The following is a 17171-nucleotide window of genomic DNA, read 5'->3' as shown; positions in this document are numbered from 1 at the left end:
CCGAGCAGCTCCAGACAGTATCTGAGAAATCCCCGATATCAGATAGATGTTGACCCCCCGACATGATTGAAATACATCGAGTTAATCACTTTGCTTTATTTAATATCACATTTTTTCAAAACAAATCGTAATTCTAGCTAAATCGAATATGCCACACATTTAAGGGAGAACACCTAAGCTACAATATCAATACGAAAATGAATGGTAATATCCACATATCGGAGATGCGCCTTTATCCTAAGCTATTATTCACGACCAATGAGTCCAGTTGCCGAAGCTCTGGTAGAGGGCGTCCGCCTTGTATTGGGTGAGAGTGGGCTCCAACTTACTGGCCGCTGTAAATCGGTAGTTGGAAGCGATCTTCCCCAGCTTTACGCCGCGCTCCAGTAGGAGACGTGTGACGCTGAGCTGCTTGTACGACGGCGCGGTGGTCTGGAAGGAGCCGATGTAGGCGAAACTAAGACTCTTCGAGTTGTAGCCGGCCATGTGGGCGCCCACTTGATCCCAGCCACGTCCCACGTACACATTGCCATCGCCGCCGATCAGGAAGTTGAAGACTATGTCGTCCTCCTGCACCGACTCTATGTCGAAGGACTGACGCAATCGCACTCGGAACACGCACTGCGCCTGGGTGGTGCAGCCGTCGGAATTGGTGGGCAGGACTATGACCAGCTTCACGGGCTGCTCCAGATCCGGAATCTTCTTCTGTGGCGGCTGGGCGAGCCATTGCTGACGCTCCACAAACCGCAGTATCAGTCCTCCTCCAATATTGTCCAGATCTGTCAATTATTCAGGGTTATTTCCATTTTTCAAACATTACTCGTAACAAATAAACTTACATTTTTAGTTTTAGTTAGCAAATTTAAGCAGCATGTGTTTTTAGAAAACTATGAAATATTTCAAAACCCATTTTTGTATGTGTGCTTTTGTTAGTTTTAGTAGCCAACAACCAAATTATTTTCATAAATCAGTTAATCACAATCTTAAACTCCTGCAATATGAATAGATTAGATTGTCTTATGGCATGCATCATATGACCATTTCCTCAAGCTGTGACTTTAATGACGTTGGTAGTGAAATCGAAAACAGACAGACAATAATAACTAATTTGAATAAACAATCTTTCAATAACTTTTTGTGTGGCACCTTTATTCGATCTTAACTTGAATAATTTAAGTCTACTGAATCATATGCAGGTCTGGCCACGTCTTCGTCAGGTTGTACCAGTGAGGCCAGGTTTGAATGATCCTGTAGAGCTCCTCGGCGGGCATCAAGGTGCCTGTTATCTGCCGATGTCCCAGGAGTTGGTAGTCGGGCTTTAGTTTCTTTAGGCGAACACCCTGCTCCAGGAGCAGCTGACAGGCCTCCAATGACTTCGGCGTTGGCTCGTTCCGTCGGAAGTTGCCAATAAAGCTAATACCGATGCTGCTCTTGTTGTTGTCCCGCGTATGGGCACCCTCGAAGTTCCAGCCCCGCCCCTCGTAGACGCGGCCATCCCCGCCCACCATGAAATTGTACCCTATCTGACCCCAGTTGAAGGAGTCCATGTGCTTGCTCTGCGTCACGCGGACCCAATAGGAGCAGGATTCCTGGGTAGGAAAGGGGATTTTAAGTGGTTTCAAAATATGGGATAGCATATACAATGTATGTACTTACCCTCGAGTCACATGTTCCGGGTGGAGAATCGGATATTATTACCTTGGGGACCGGAAGATGCAGGGGCTCAAGCGTTCCCCTAGTGACCATACCGCCCCAGCTCTTAATACCGATCACAACTAGTTTTCCGTCGACATGGACTTCGGAGTCGTCAACTGGTTCAAAAAGAGCAGCTGTGTTAGTGGGCCCTTAAGGGTTTTAGGAAAGGCAGAATGCATACCCCTTCGAAAACAAAATATTACTATGCAGAGTGTATGACTAAACTCAAAGATAAATGCAATTTAAAAACACTTTGTGAATAATAGTGATATTTCAAAAAACAAAAAATAAAATATTTCAAAAACAAACCAAACAATTTAACAAACTGAGAAGTAAACAACAAATAAGAAAAACAAAATATTCTTTATAATTTTAAGATAGAACAATGAAAGAAATTATCTACAAGATTTGCATTCTTGCCCTTCAAAATCTTTAAAGAGATTCATGCATACATCCTTGGATCGTTATGCAGTACTCATAACGACAAGTTTTATATTCCATTCAACTCAACCACTTCCTTTTATTTTTGAATTTTCATGAGAGGGCTTGGGGGAATGAGATCGAATAAGGTGCATCTGTTGGTCATATTTCTACAGACTCTATTTACTTGATATATATACATAATACATGACTTATTAGATTTCATGTGACCAGTGCGGCCACTTCTGGATGATCTTGTAGAGCTCCTCGCCGGGACTTTCGGTGGCGCTGAGTTGCCGATGCCCGTAAAGCCGATACTTGGGGGTCAACTTCTTGAGGCGAACACCCTCTTCCAAGAGCAGTTGGCAGGCCTTCAGCTGCCGCTCGTTGGGCTTCTGCCTCGTGAAGGTTCCTATAAAGGATATCCCAATCGTTCCTGTATTGTAGCCCTTGGTGTGGGCGCCCACATACTCCCAGCCACGCCCCTCGTACACGCGTCCATCGCCGCCAACCAGAAAGTTGTAGCCGATGTGATCCCAGTCCCAGCTGTCCATGTGAAAGGACTGGACGACCCTGACCCGCGCCGAGCAGACCTCCTTCGATGGGCAGTGGATGGATGTTGACATACGTAGTGAGTGTTACGAATGATCGGGACATGGAATGTGGCGTCTACTCACCCTCGACTCGCAACCCTCGGCGGCGGTGTGCGAGATGACAGCCCTGTTGACGGGCAAATTCTGCGTAGTGAGCTTAGCCTTCGCAGGCCTTCCGCCCCACTGGGCCACCTTCACGATGACCAAGGTGCTATTATCGATCACATCCGAGTCGGCTGCATGGAGAGTTTTGGGATTAGCATGGCACAAAGACCCAAAACAACAGTAGTGATCACTCGAAAATCCTAAGCTTTAAGATCTTATAAACTAGGTTCTATCAGTTTTAAATTTAAACAATATTTTTCGATGCTTGTATACGTTTTCCACTTTCCTTTGCTTGCCTCTATACTGTAATTTCTTGGAATAGTATAGTAAATACTTTCTTAGTACTTTCTCCTCTAAAGTAACCTATTGATCAAACTACCATTGTTTTGGGGGGCGAATGCATAGGTGATGCGCGAGGTCGATTCACTGGCATATTCCATTCAATTGAACTTTAGGCCACACTCTTGATTCATGGTTCACTTCACAACACTGATCGGCAAGGATCAGAAACGCGCAATTCGAGCAGCAAGATGGATGAGGTACCGACACATGAAAACACACAGTTCTGGATGAGTAATTACATACAAGATGATATTAGGATGGGTTATTCACATGCTGGTTGGGTGGGTGAGATAGGATATGGTTAGAGCACTGCGCCAATTCGATTCTTGGTTAGTCGGAAGCTCTTTCGCACACTTAGTGGGGGACAAAACTGTACCTATTGTTGAATTGATTGGAATATTTTGTCTGGAATCGTCGACATCGCTGAGCTTACTTTGGTTCAACGTCTTGCCGAAGAGGTTGGTGGTGGTGGCCAGCACGATGCCCAGCAGGATGGTTAAGAGGACGAACACCACCGTTATTGTGACAGCCTTGCGACCTATGGTGTTGGGCAGAAAGGGGCAGAGGGGTGGTGGCTGGGCAGGATCGTCCAGCTTGGAACCTGCAAGAGGGTCGTGAAAGTGAGGGTTAGTGAAAGGTGGTTAGAGGCAGGGAAAACCGATTGAAAAACTTCTTTGCTAAAGGATTTCTAGGATTTTCTGATTATGATCCCTAACTATTAGTATAGAAACACAATCTGTGCTGTCATAAAACTTTTCTAAATACAAGAAAAGAAGGATTTTTGAGCGAAGATCCAAGTAAAATAAGTCGGTCGGTGAAATACGTTCAATATATATACAAACAGTAGTATAAAAATTAGTTATATTTTCGTATATAAGAAAGCGAATTTTAGGATCGATTAATATTTGACACCAAATTTTCTTACGCTTTACTAGGCCCTGCTCTAGGACCTCCAATCGCTTTTCATGTTCCCTCAAGGAGCTCTCCAAGCACCGTATCAATTTCGCTTCAGTTTTCATCTCGCCCAGGCAGACGTCGCACGTCCACCTCAAATTGGGCACCGTATCCAGAGCTTTGAACTGCTCCCCACTTAACTCCGAGCATTTACGATGACAGAACCGCCCACAAGGCCCATTATCACACTGGATGCGAGCGGAACTGTCCACGATTGTCTCGTGACACTTTAGGCAAATTTCAAGCGCGTTCCTCGACATTGCCCGATCGCTCCATATGAACAACTGAAGCCTATCGGTGGGTACTTTTCCCGATCCGTGCGTATGCCTGTTTTATTCTTGTTATTTCGCTTTTTCATTTAGCAAGTATTTGAGGCACAATGAAAAAATCCCCCAATCAAAAGGGGCTCTCGGGCACTTATTGCCAGATCCAGGGGGATCACCTGCCCAAAGAATACGAGTGCAGCTAACTAAATTTACACTCACTCGCCTGGTTAAACCTCGATTTCCATGTCTCACTGGCGCTTTAATTATGGTAATTGTGAAAACCATTGAAGTAAACAATTGCATGCCGGCAGCTGCTTTTGTTTTTTCAAGTATTTAACGCAAGTTTTCACCATTTTGATTTACGGCCCAAGGGACCTTGGATCGGCAGAGATATATTTTTATTTTCGTGAATGAAATTCTGCTTTTCTCTTGCACCGTAAGTGTATCGAAATCTCAAAGATATAAACCGAAGAACAGGTTGAATGAATTTCTTAGGGATTCCCAATTCCCATCGAGCAATAACTACCCTCATGAATATCAAGCGTTTTATGGGAGACCAATTTCGGTTCGTGATTTTCCATACGAACTAAGGCATTTTAATGAGCTTCAAGTAAAAAAACTATCTCTCTATGAAATTTTAGCTTTGTATAGAACAGCAAAATAAAAAATTTTAAATATTCTACAAGCAAAGGAACATTTTTTCTCCATAAATAAATTTAAATTAACTTTTAATTTGTATTCTCTTGAACATTTTCCCTAATAAATTTCTTAGTTTCTGCGGACTTTCGCAATCAAATGCATTTATGTTGTTATTCCAGCACAATGTAGTATTTGTTCTACGCGTACCTCATGAGTTTAGCCGCCTTGTGGGCCATCTGCTAATCTACCATTCGCAGCACGGTCGTTAGACTAGGCCAACTGTCGGATTGTGCGAGTGGGTTGGGTAAACAAATGGCCACACGCGCTCAGTATCGCCCAATAAAGCAAACAAAACCGAGGCAAGGTGAGGACAGAGAAGGAATGTAAACAAGCCAGCAGGAAATAGCAGCGATAATATATATATTAAGGATATAAAGTGAAACGAAGACATCATTTATATCGAAATATTTGATCGGAAATATCAATTGATTGTATGTACGCATTACAATAAAATAGGAATGAAAATTTTAGGATCAATAAATAAAATTGTACTCCTAACGCTAGCGTAAAACAAAAAATCGGGATAAAATTGAGAGGAATCACATTAATATAAAAAAATAATGCATCTATAACAGTTCTACCATTTCAACATTTTATTAATACTTTAACTCACCCGGCGCACTGCCATTTGTGGTGACGCCGCCATTGAAGGCGGGGTTATCCTGGCCCCCAGCAGGGCCCTCGCCCGCTTTCCACTTGTCCCGATTGTCGATGAGGAACTGCTGTATCGTCACGGGTCCCTCGTAGAAGTGCTTGTCGCCGAAGGTCACGTCCGTGGAGTTGGTCAGCGCGATGCTGCCGATTCCCTGGGCTGCTCCGCCCGCCGGGGAAGTGGGCGTGGCCAGGGCCAGGTTGCCGTTCAAAATCTGCTTGGCGACGACGCCGGCTTCCAGGGGATTCGGCGGCGGGACCTCCGCCTGACCCGGCGCCACCTGACGACTGATCACCGTCAGACCCTGGTTAAGGTCGCGCAGGTGGGAACTGTTGGGCGGGTAGGTGACCTGGTGACCCAGCTTCTGCACCGTGTAGTCCTCGGCATCGCCCTCCGAGTCGCTGTCAATGCAACTGGAGTCGATGGCATTCTCATCGATGGACACAACGGAGATGGTGGTACTCCGTATGGAGACCGTCGGCGATGACCTCTTCCCAGCATCCTCCTTTGTTATATTCACAGTGTGCTCGATGCTGATACGCTTGGGCTTCGACTGGCACTGCCCTTCGTCCGCCCCCCGATCTTTGGTCTCCTTCTCCGGCCGGAAAGCGGCTGCATTATCGTTCAGTGCAACACCCGAGTCCGTGGACGAGGTACTGCAGTTTTTTGGAGCCGACGGATCGATTAGTCTGCGTTTCGTATTGGGACATTGTATCATTTCCGTTTCATTGCTAAAATGCATGTCGGGCATTCGGAACAGTCACGTAACCAGATTTCTATTCCCTCTGGATCTCTGAGCGTTTTGTGTTGGCCTTCCTATTTAGCAGATTGGGTAGAACATTTTCGCCGGGGATTATTTTCTTTTTTTTTATGGCAGATCGGCTGACTGGGCGCAGCTCTACTCAAACATCACATAGTGAGCATCTGCAAATAGGAATACTTTTTATTCCCGGTTAACTGGTTGATAATGAGCAAGTCAAACGATCGATTTCGAAGAAAGTCTTTGTTTGAATTGGGTTTCAATGGGTCTAGTTGGAGGCATAAACTCTGGGTCCTTCGGGTTCATAGTATTAAATGCTACTTAATTGGGGATAAAACAGTTTTATGAAGTTGGTTTAACTTTCTATTATTTTTTATTATATGGTTTTAGGAGCATATGACTTTATGTTATGGTTTTTCTTAATCACTGAATATTAAAATAAATTTTAGGAACTTTTTATATTTTTTTAAATTTTAACCCATTCATGGAACATTGCATTATTTATTTTTAATAAAGTATTCTTAAAACCGGTGTTTTATTATTATCACTGTCCATTAGAGCATTCTGTTTGCTAGTTTCACTGCGCTGTATACGTATAATCAACGCTTTTAGTACATGTATACACAATCGCCGATAAGCTCTATGGCCTGAGGGCCCGTCCATAGACTTTTTAAAAGGCGAAAAAAAGCGATGCGGCTGCTGTGTAGCAAGTTTGAGACAAGAGGGTTTCGAATAGTACGCCGATATACAGTACTCATTTTATATTGTGTACCCCTCAATACGATCCGTAAAGTTGGTCAATACGCTCTCACGAAAGCAAGGCTTATGCAAATTAGCAATAATCATTGACGTAGTAAATTTACTTAAGTGGATACCGAGAAAAACGAAGCACAAGACACACTTGCTACAAGCTACATGCTTAGTTTTGGATATTTGAAAGTCTCTCGAGTGACGTCTTCGCGGGTTGAAAGATCATCAGGGCCATAGCGCCTGAGGTCAGATACTGGAGTTCATCAAGAGGTGTGCCAGGTGCAAGACAGTAACTCTCCTTTACGGAGTTCTCAGAACTCTGATAAGAATATTGTATTGGGGGAGCGGGTTCGAGGGATCCGTCGACTCTGTATGCTAGTGGCAATGTGCTGGAGTTGGCACAGAGCGCGCTTTTGAGATAACACGGAATACCGAGCACCGAGCACCATATAGCATATAGCGAGCAACGACAACGACAACGGCTACAAATGAGGAACGGAATGGCACTTTGGGTTTACTGAGCGCACCAACACACGGCCTTTGAGCGGCGGCCATTGTCACCAACACACACACCCACCGAGCGCTATAATATGGGTGTCTCTTTGTTGTTCTGGAGACTCGGTAATAATTAACAACTCTGCTGTTTTACGTGTTTTCGAAATTATCATTAAATATGGCCTATGTGCAAATTAATTGATTTTCGATCGGTGTTTCGATAGCTTGTTTTTCCAGGTATAATATCGCTTCCTTTTGGTATTTCAAAAGCAATTAACATTCCTTGTGGAAATAACGTTTTGTAAACTGCATTCTCGGCTATACCGAACTAGTTTAGACTTAAACACTGATTTAATTTATCAATTATATCCATATAAAAATTCTGATTTTGGAGGTGTTTAACACTTTAGATATCTATATATGTGATATACATATTTTTCATTTTTTACGCACTTCCAAAGGCCGACAAATGCGATGCAGCACGTAAATATTTGAGCGTGTATACTATATAAAAAACTTGTAAGTTGAACTTTTTATACTTTTCGCGCCAATTCCGAGTGGTTGAGCAGCGGCGCGTTCGAGTGACTCTGATCAACTGAGCGGCGATCAAATCGCGGCGGCCTGAAAAGCTGGAGCGTCTAAATATCAGCGTGTGGAGCGTGTGAGAGCCAGCGGAGCGCCGAGCAAACAGAGAGGACGGGCAGAGCGGTCCGGTCGGCTTTTTATTATTTAACCAAAGCGGTTTGATTTGAGTCCGAACTTAAGGCGGTCCAACCCGTTACAGATTTGCATTTTAATGCATGGTTTTTGAAAAGATTTTCAAGCAACGACTGGAAAGCCTTGTCCTAAAAAGTTCTAATAAAATCGAAATGGATGCAGATAGTAAATAAAAAAAAAGTTTATCCTATAAACAGTACCAAAATCTTCTAAAAAATTTAATTTTTGACTTCGTTTCAAAATTGTATGATAAAAAGTTAATATTTTGTAAATTGTTTCTAAAATTTAGCATTTTCTTGTGCGAAAATATACTTCAAAACAAGTTACTCGCAAGCTCGAAACTACTTTTACCCGATCGAAACGGGTTTGTAACGGAAAGATACCCCAAAGCATCCAAAAGAACTCCGATAGCTGCACTTTCAGACCTGCATTTTCGGTTTTTCCGTGCGTCACCAAGTGGAGGAACCCGTTCTCAGCTTTGGGTTTTTTTGTATCTTCCAGATATTAGTTAAATTTATAATGATGCTTCCAGCTTCGCCCCGTGGCTGGAGATCGGGCTCTCCAGCTCCCGGCCCACCTGACGATGACTGTTTGTTTTTGTTTAGTTGTTTAGTCGTCCACAGCACATCGCCACACCACCATCTCATCGATACAGCCACAGCGGCGTATACGTATTATATATATTTTTTATTTGTTCCACCAATAAACAACACAGATCTCCGGCTCTCTCCCGGCTCCGAGCACTTTTGGTACAGACAGTGCAGTGTGGGCAAAAATGTGAGCATTTTAAATTGCGCTACCATTTCCGAGAATTGTTTTGTTTGAGGCCAGCAATGGGTTTTTGGCTATTTCACTTTGTATCTGTATCTACATTCGCGGCGGTTTCCCTCTCCCAACTCCCAGATTGACCCATTGTACTTGCGTTGAAAAATATTTAATATAACTACAGTGGTAGGAACTGCTGATGGATAGATCGTAAAGAGCTATGAATTGGCGGATCGAATTCCGAATACGCTATCAGAAATTTAAAAAATAACCAAACGAAAGCGTGACCAGTTTTAATCGCCAAAAATACATAAAGTTTCCGAGCTCTGTTTCCATGTGCTTGAAACACTGATAAGCTTTTGAAATGTATTATTATTTATTTGCTTGTTCAGTTCAAGTTCAGCCCGAACATCATCTAATGATTTATGCCTTGTGTAGCCTGTGTAGCCAGCCAATCTATTCCTTGTTGACCCATTTTTATTGCGAAAAATGCCACTAATTATTGTAAATCATTTCCAATGAAGCGATTAATTATTTCCTTACATGACTGAAAAAGCAATCGCTGTACCTATTTTTGTATACCTACCTTTACACATTTTCTTGGCTTAATTATTATTAATTATTTTACTTTCTTGGTTTCCTCTTTGCATTTCTTTTCCTTTTTTTTGGTTTTGGCTACACGTGCCGTCATTGTTTTGGCCAAAAATTCGTTCCGGGGAGTAGGTATAATTTATTTTTCTCAAGACGCTGTGGGTTTAATTAGTCAATGAACGTGCGTCACTCTTTTATGTGGGGTTGAGCCGAAGGTCAGTGATGATAACGGGGTTAAGGTATTATTTGTTGGCGAAGACGTCATAGTTTTGGCCAAAGTTTTGATTAATCAACAAACGTACGTCACTCCTTGAGGGCTTTGAACCGAAGACTAAATATCAAGGGTTCCGTATATAACCATCACTGGGATTAACCCATATAATAATACGCAAGAAGCCATGCTGTAAAATGGATAATGTTTTATTGAACACTCATTACGCTGAAAACCGGATAAGTGACAAAGGCAGCCACAGCGATCACAACATCATCCATACAAGTGAAGCTACCGATAATGATGTTGTACTGGCGCACAAAGGCTGTCACATATTTATACACATAAGACCCATGAGTGTTAAGGCCCGTCTATAGGCCAGGGGTGTGAATGGGGTACTGGTACTGATAGGTTGACTGCGGCTTGGGAATTTCCAACTTTTGAGCGACAGTCGAACAGAGGCAGATCCAGAGAGAGGGAGAGACCTCCGCTCTATAAATAAACCGCCCGCTCCCAACCGGTTTGCTGTGCTTTCGAGTCAGCATAACCGATTAAAAGAAAGCCCGCCTCGCCTTAGTACAAGGTATTAAATTTAATTTGTGCTCGGATACACTTAGGCGGTAAGAAGTCTGTAGCTATTGCTTGGCGTCCCACGATTCCGGTTTCATGCCCAGTTCGATGCCACAGGCCGGGGCCCCGTCCATTCCGCAGCCGTAGAAGTGCGGCCAGTTCCGGATCTCTTGGTAGACGTAAGCCCCCGGGCTCTTGGTCGTCTTGGTCTGGAATATTTCGAGTGTGTAGTAGTGAAATGCGGGTTCCGGGGATGGATCCCCTTATTTTACCTGATTTTGGGCCACTAGCTTGTAGTCCACCTCGACGTTTCTGTTCGCCACTGCATGGGCCAGCAGAAATTGCACACCTTCCAGCTGCTTGGCCGAGGGCTTAAAGCGGCCGTAGTCGCCCATAAAGGTAATGGCCAACGTCTGGTTGGCATAGGTGTTGGCCCAGTCCCAGCCGCGGCCTACGTAGATGTTGCCCTCCTCCGAAACCTGGTCGAAACGAATACGGAAATTTGACAATTTGCGTAAGCGGAAAGCGAAATGCCCAAAATGGCACGTGAACGTGCCGGGCACTCAAATGCACGCCCCGGGATTTCTTTTTACTACACTTAAAAATAATGTATATATTTAAAACTATGTTATAAATTTGTTTATCCTTATCCTATTATAATCCTATAACGAATATACTCTGATGATTGATATTTAAAAAGAATGTTAAGAGCTTAAGCCAAGTATTGTGGGCACTGACTCAAAAAGAAAACATTTTCAAAAGTCTAAAAGAATATTAAAATAATTTTTTTTTAATATCAAAAAACATATATATAAGAAATAACAGAACAAACTAATCAGAATAAGTTTTAATGTGAATATCCCAAGTTAAATGAATAACAAAAACCGAATAACTCACATAGAAATTGGACTGGATGTCGGGCAGACCCTTCTCGGCAATGGCGGAGTCCTGGATGGTCCTCATCTTGATGGAGCACTTGTAGATGTTCTCGCAGGGCAGCGACTGGACCCCGATGTGGGTGATCACGACGTAGGGGATGGGGCGCCTCAGGGGAATGGTCAGGGCGGGCGTGGTCTTGGCGGCTCCCCACTGCTCCCTGTCGATGACCAGATGGCCGTTTCCTAGATTCGGAACTGAGAATTTGGTGAATTGGCTATGGGTACGATCCGAGTCCCGCGCACTTACACGTGTCGTGGTCGTAGTTGTTGCCAAAGTAGATGGCCTTGTTGCTGGGCAGCTCGGGCCGGGGTCGATTGAGCTCCACGTAGAGCACCACCAAGCCGGTGGCCAGGACCAGAAAGATCAGCGTGATCAGCAGGATGGTGTTCCGGGTCAGCCGCTTTGATGGCGCCTTGTCACGACCACGATTGGCGTTGCCGTTGGCATGGTTGCTGTTGATGCCTGAATTGGCGAAAGTCAGTCAATTAGCATTTCCTATACACAGCGAACAAAGATGGCATATTTTATAAAATGCCTAACAAGATCTTATAGATTTGCCTAACAGAAGTATTGGATATTGGGAAAAGGTTGAACCCTTTTGTTTGGACTATAATGGTAACCCTTTTGTATTGCTTTCTTGATTGATTAAACCTAAATATTTAGTTTGATACCTAAATTAAATATTCTACTAAAGTTCTTAATATTTTATAATTGTTAGTTTTAGAGATAAGCGTATATTATATGGGAATAAGTAATAATACTTATAACAACCCTATGCCATGATAAGTTTTATGTTCTTTGGAAATAAGTAGTCATGGAAAATTACAACAGACCCGTGATTCATAATATTTTAAATATATATTCTGGATGTTTTATCTCAAAACTATTTATCATTTCTTTTCCGTGTACGCCTTGTGTGACACCCCGATAGCTGATACTACATATAAGTGTCGCAGTAGAAGGTGGTATACTAAGTGATGATATCTACTTGATGAGTCCCGGGAGTGGGATTGTTGGGTGAAACTGGGCTCCGGGGTGCGTCTCCTGCGCGCCGTGCGCTCCGAGTGGACTTTCAGCAGCAGCTTCATGGCACTCCTAGCTTATCACAACGTTTTCGGTACTCGGCACAGGCCGGGGCATTATAGGCGGTTTCTCGAGTGAGTAATTGTCCGCTGAATCATCGGAATTGTCACAGTGGCGATGGCTGCACAAATACCGCTCGCAGATATTAATTGTTTTATAATGGATCTGACCGATAATCGGACGGCGGAGTGCCACTGGTACCGCCACCGCACCTGAGCCCGTCGCACACACAACTGAAGCGCGGCGCAGCTGTCGATGGAACGGCGGCAGAGGCAGAAATACGAATGCCAAAAGCGCTGGAACGACTGCCATCTCGCTCTACCCTTGGTTGACATGTTTTGTGTTTGTTTGTGTGACCCGCAGCAGGGCGGAGGGGGTGGTGCGGGGGGTGTGGGGGTGCGCCATGATACCGCCGGCCTTCTGTTGTTGTTTGCCATATCGCGTTTTACACACTTACGCTTTGCTCTCTGGTTTCTCGCACTTCTCCCTCCACCCTTTCTCTTTCGTACTACGTGACGTATGCGCGATATGCGATGTGCATCGCAAATGCCGGAAGGCTGATCCACAAAGCACTGGACAGCCGTACCGCTCTCTCTCTCTCTTTGTATCTTAGTGCAACTGAGCGGGTGCTCTCTTTGGGCCCGAGCTCCCGGGTTTATGGGGGTTCCTGGAATCCCGCCAGCCGATTTGCATTTCAATTACCTGCCTTATTCACTTATCTGGTCTGTTCTTCCCGCTAAACTATAAAGCCAAATCGGGGATAGATCGTGCTATGGAACCAATTCACCCTAATGGCTCTGACAGTATCTGATCATAATCTAAGTACAGGCTGGTTTTAGTGTAAGCCGTTAGCAAGTATATGCCCTTAAAACCTTCAATCATAGTAATGATTAAATAAATCCTTTAAATACAAAAAGCTTCACTGGGTAAATAATTTGCATAGGGTTTACAAAAATGCCAAACTAATAGGTTTTCAAAGTTCAAAAATTTGTGGTGAAGTCTAACACCTTTCATTATATACTGTAAAAATAGTAACAAAGTTAAGATACTAGGTATATGTGGATCAATTTAAATGGAGTTCGATAGAGCTCTATAACTAGTTTTAGTAGTTAAGTAGTTTTATTGAATAGCAGCTACAATTCTAATTATAATTGATCATTTTTCGCCTACACTCAGGATCGGGGACTCACCTGCCGCCGTTTGCATGGCGTGCGCCTCCATATAATCCATGTAGTATATGGATACCGGTCCCTGGTACTGGGTCATGGGACCGATCACCACGTCGGTGGAGTGATTGAGGTTAATAACGCTGGACGGCTGGATGGCTGGGTTCGTGAAGATGTTCTGCGGCAGGGGCAGGCCGGAGGATGAGCTCGTCGAGGAGGCCGAGGTGAGGTTGTGCAGCCTCTGGGCGGGACTTGGTCTCTCCCGACCCTGGAGGGTCCACAATGCATTGTCCCGCGATGGGGTGCTATTCTCTTCGAACATTGTGGGTCTTCAAATTGCTACACAAATATTTATAAATAATTTATTATTTAAAGAAAGGATTTCAGGACAGGAAAATAGCTAATTGTTAAATATATATATTTTTTAATGCAGTTGTCCTGATCATTTTATAGAGGGGTTTATTCTTTATGGAAAAATACCGTCTTGAAGGTATATATTTGGAGATAGATTTCCTTGGGGTGTGGATGATCGACTTCGGGAAAATCCGAGAGTGTTTCCGGAGTGCGGAGCTTTGTGTACCGCCTGCGAGCCAGCCGAACGACAACTGCTCGACGTTGCATTCCCCCGGGTGGGGATTAAGCTGAAAAATAAACAAAATATCGAGTCCTCTCTCTGGGCTTATTTGCTCGGGCTCCGCAGTGATTGCGATTCCATCTCTCACTCTCCGGTGCAAAGTTTTGCGTTGGTCTTTTTTACTGTCATGGCATGAAAATCAGTTGAACGGGAAATTTTTCAGTTAATCACTAATATTTTGATATTTAATTGCAGCCCTATGACGGGCATTCATTAGCATAGAGGGCGGAATATTAGTGAAATGAAGTCTCTATTCTGGAAAAAAAACCTTTTAAGGTGCATTAGTCAATGGGAGTAAAAAAAAATAATGTTGTAGTCAACCGGCTTAAAATATTTATTTAATAATCTATACAAAGCTGCAAGCAGCCATCTAGTGGCTGTTTATGGCAACTAAGGGAGCTAAATCTCAACCAAAGCTTTTGGTTGTCTGCCTGAGGTCCCAATAGGTGGCGTGTTAATTACGTATACGCACCATTGGACCTGCCATGAAATTTGATTTTATTAAGTGCTTATGTAATTAATATAACTTTTATATTTTTTATAAAGCTGTAAGCTATTTTGAAGCATTTTTTGTTTGTTAAGTAAGCCCAGTTATTTTATATTTTACTACTTTTTCCTCAAGCACTGACATACTTTAAGCCACCTCTTCTTTGTAATCCTTATCAAGCGCATCAATTTAATGTGCTCAACGCCCAGCCAGCAGCCACACGAGATGTCAGCCACTCGCTGCACGCTGTGCGAGCTTCACTTTCGCCACACGACGGCAACTGCAGCACTTGACTTTGCCGTGGCTCTGGGTCCACGTGGACCGCTCCTCCCCTCCCCCTGTCAACTATGGCTCCTGGCTTTTGGGCGGGAAGCGGTTTCATGCTTCACGGTGCTGCACGGAGGGAAAATATAGCAGCGCTCGTTCTCTAAAAATTTTAATTTATTTTTGAAGATCTTAGGTATGTTAACAGAGCTCGACCAAATAGTGGTAGAATATCTCCTGTATCTGAGCAACAATGTGGCAGGTTGCCTGGCCACTTCTGGGCTATTTCTCTCAGTGCAGTGCCTGGTGGACTGGAGAGTGAAGACAGGAGGCTGGAGACTGGAGACGGGGGCCTGGTGCCTGGCTATTAACACGCTGCATGGCACGCAGCAAAAACAAAGCGCATACTTTGACGTCTGCCCTCCTAATGACGACCACGAGAATAACGACGACATGGCAGCGGTGGCAGCTTCCCAAGGGGGCACGACTTTATTCATGTTCAGTTGGCATTAGTCGCCCCTGTTTCCCCTGCCACTTTGCCTCTTTTCTACTTTTTTGACCTGGCCCCCAACTTTTGTTTTATTTTACTTTCTTTTATTTGCCGCTGTCTGCGGGAGTGTGAGCATAGCAGCCATTGTGCCACCAAATGCAGCAAAGGGGTGGGCCGGGGTGGCAGGGAAAGCGGGCGCGAAGACGCAGGTGAAAACCCCAAAGTGCCCTAGGACAGTGCGAAGTGCTGAGTCAAGTGTCAACTGCAAATGACATTTGCATTTCGCTGGCAGCCAGCAGGGGGATCAGGGGTGGATCTGGGGGACATCCTGGGCGTCCTGGCGGGCGGGGGCTGAGCTCTGGAACCGCTCCGGTGGCTGCTGGTGGTCGGTGGTCGGTGGCAACGCGTCAACTACGACTGACATTTGTTTTAGTTTTTCTTCCGCTTTGCTCCAGCCATTTGGCAGTTCGCTGTGTTTCCTGGCCAACAAGAGCACTGGGCAGCGGCGCCCTGAAATATGCAACAAAAGCGCTGCACAAAAAATGGCTCTGTGGAAATTTAAACTGTCATGGGTGCGCTAATACGTTGCAGGCCTTGACTTGCCCCCTCCATCAGGATTCCATTGCGTGGCACAGCTTTATCCAAGCAGGCTGCCCAACTGGCTGTTACAAAATAAACTATCTTGTTATCCCATGGCTTCCAGTTCCCCAACTTTTGAGGACCCCCAGGCTGTTTCTAATTTAGAACTGATTAGACTTCGGTTTATGAGCACACAACAATCCAATTGATTAGGATTCGCCCCAGAATCCTGCGTCTGTAATGCAATTGACCCAGACAATATGCAAATTAGCCTTGGTCAGGACCTGCACTGCATCTGCGGTAGCTGACCATGTTAAATTGTGGGTATAAACTACATTAGAGTGCACATATGTGGGCACTATATGCACATCCATCCCACTCATTGTTCGGCTTGAGTAGATGCGCATAAGTAGGGGGCGAAGCGATGCATGCTTGAAATAGCCAATTTATCGGTATTCCAGCGAGCCAAGTGAAGTCTGCCAAGGCCTTGTTACCATTTTTTCAGGGGAGATGGTATTTTCCCCCGATTTAGTTTCATATCCATTATAATAACTTGCAAACGATATTTTCTTATAAAATACAAATTTAAATACTGGTTTACAGTCAGTCGCATATTTCATGTAAAACAGAACAGTATTTTTTACAAATTGTTGGTAGCCATAAGCTTTATTCTTTTACAAAGAGTCTTTTAAAAATGATACAGTATAGCGTGCTAAAGTTATTGTTCATATAAAATATATATAAATGTATATATTTAATATTTTATAAACATTTTAGTAACTTTAGACTTCTTTAAAGCAGCCATTTCAGAAAAGGAACCACTACCACTACTGCTAACATGGCTAACCATTTAAAACCGAAATCGAAAAGTTCGTTCAGGTTCTGTGCGAGTATGTAATGGCAAATGAAGTCCCGCCACTTAACTGGCATTCCCGAAAATAAGT

General features: G+C 44.0%; 2 protein-coding genes across 12 annotated transcripts; both read right to left on the bottom strand.

The window, feature by feature from the left end:
- Positions 1–78: 78 nt before the first annotated feature.
- Positions 79–8351, bottom strand: LOC108030538 (peptidoglycan-recognition protein LC). 9 transcript variants are annotated; one of them, XM_017103448.3, is made up of 6 exons: positions 8185–8351; positions 5688–6650; positions 3589–3756; positions 1657–1811; positions 1147–1589; positions 693–779 (listed from the first exon to the last, which is right to left on the bottom strand). In XM_017103448.3, exons 2-5 carry the CDS (start codon positions 6475–6477, stop codon positions 1179–1181), a joined length of 1524 nt encoding a protein of 507 aa, XP_016958937.1. In that variant the 5' UTR covers positions 6478–6650; positions 8185–8351; the 3' UTR covers positions 693–779; positions 1147–1178. The 9 variants fall into 9 exon arrangements, with proteins under 9 accessions (XP_050742785.1, XP_016958923.1, XP_016958954.1 ...); XM_017103457.3 differs by lacking the exons at positions 693–779; positions 1147–1589; positions 1657–1811 and adding exons at positions 2272–2711; positions 2793–2944 and having other exon boundaries at positions 8185–8350; XM_050886828.1 differs by lacking the exons at positions 1147–1589; positions 1657–1811 and having other exon boundaries at positions 79–779; positions 3532–3756; positions 5688–6665.
- A 2235-nt stretch (positions 8352–10586) lies between these two features.
- Positions 10587–14388, bottom strand: LOC108031320 (peptidoglycan-recognition protein LA). Of its 3 annotated transcripts, XM_017104571.3 has the most exons (6): positions 14254–14387; positions 13798–14112; positions 11771–11986; positions 11483–11718; positions 10858–11064; positions 10587–10794 (listed from the first exon to the last, which is right to left on the bottom strand). In XM_017104571.3, the coding sequence occupies exons 2-6, from the start codon at positions 14093–14095 to the stop codon at positions 10651–10653; spliced, it is 1101 nt and encodes a 366-aa protein (XP_016960060.1). In that variant the 5' UTR covers positions 14096–14112; positions 14254–14387; the 3' UTR covers positions 10587–10650. The 3 variants fall into 3 exon arrangements, with proteins under 3 accessions (XP_016960060.1, XP_016960069.1, XP_016960075.1); XM_017104580.3 differs by lacking the exons at positions 13798–14112; positions 14254–14387 and adding an exon at positions 12513–12852; XM_017104586.3 differs by lacking the exons at positions 10587–10794; positions 10858–11064 and having other exon boundaries at positions 11564–11706; positions 14254–14388.
- Between the last annotated feature and the right edge of the window lie 2783 nt (positions 14389–17171).

The sequence above is a fragment of the Drosophila biarmipes genome, chromosome 3L (genome assembly GCF_025231255.1).
Source record: "Drosophila biarmipes strain raj3 chromosome 3L, RU_DBia_V1.1, whole genome shotgun sequence".
Classification (NCBI taxonomy): domain Eukaryota; kingdom Metazoa; phylum Arthropoda; class Insecta; order Diptera; family Drosophilidae; genus Drosophila; species Drosophila biarmipes.
Note: the sequence above shows the minus strand (reverse complement) of the source record. Positions and strands in the feature narration are given on the sequence as shown.

What these genes read in the sequence shown, in the direction of transcription:
- LOC108030538 (XM_050886828.1), bottom strand. Translation starts at nt 6,477, where the DNA reads ATGCCCGACATGCATTTTAGCAATGAAACGGAAATGATACAATGTCCC. An exon ending in CACAAATGGCAGTGCGCCGG is followed by an intron (nt 3,757 to 5,687) that starts GTGAGTTAAAGT and finishes ACCCTCTTGCAG; the next exon opens with GTTCCAAGCTGGACGATCCT. An exon ending in TCCAATCAATTCAACAATAG is followed by an intron (nt 780 to 3,531) that starts GTACAGTTTTGT and finishes AATAATTGACAG; the next exon opens with ATCTGGACAATATTGGAGGA.
- LOC108031320 (XM_017104571.3), bottom strand. Translation starts at nt 14,095, where the DNA reads ATGTTCGAAGAGAATAGCACCCCATCGCGGGACAATGCATTGTGGACC. An exon ending in CAACTACGACCACGACACGT is followed by an intron (nt 11,719 to 11,770) that starts GTAAGTGCGCGG and finishes CCAAATTCTCAG; the next exon opens with TTCCGAATCTAGGAAACGGC. An exon ending in ACATCCAGTCCAATTTCTAT is followed by an intron (nt 11,065 to 11,482) that starts GTGAGTTATTCG and finishes CGTTTCGACCAG; the next exon opens with GTTTCGGAGGAGGGCAACAT.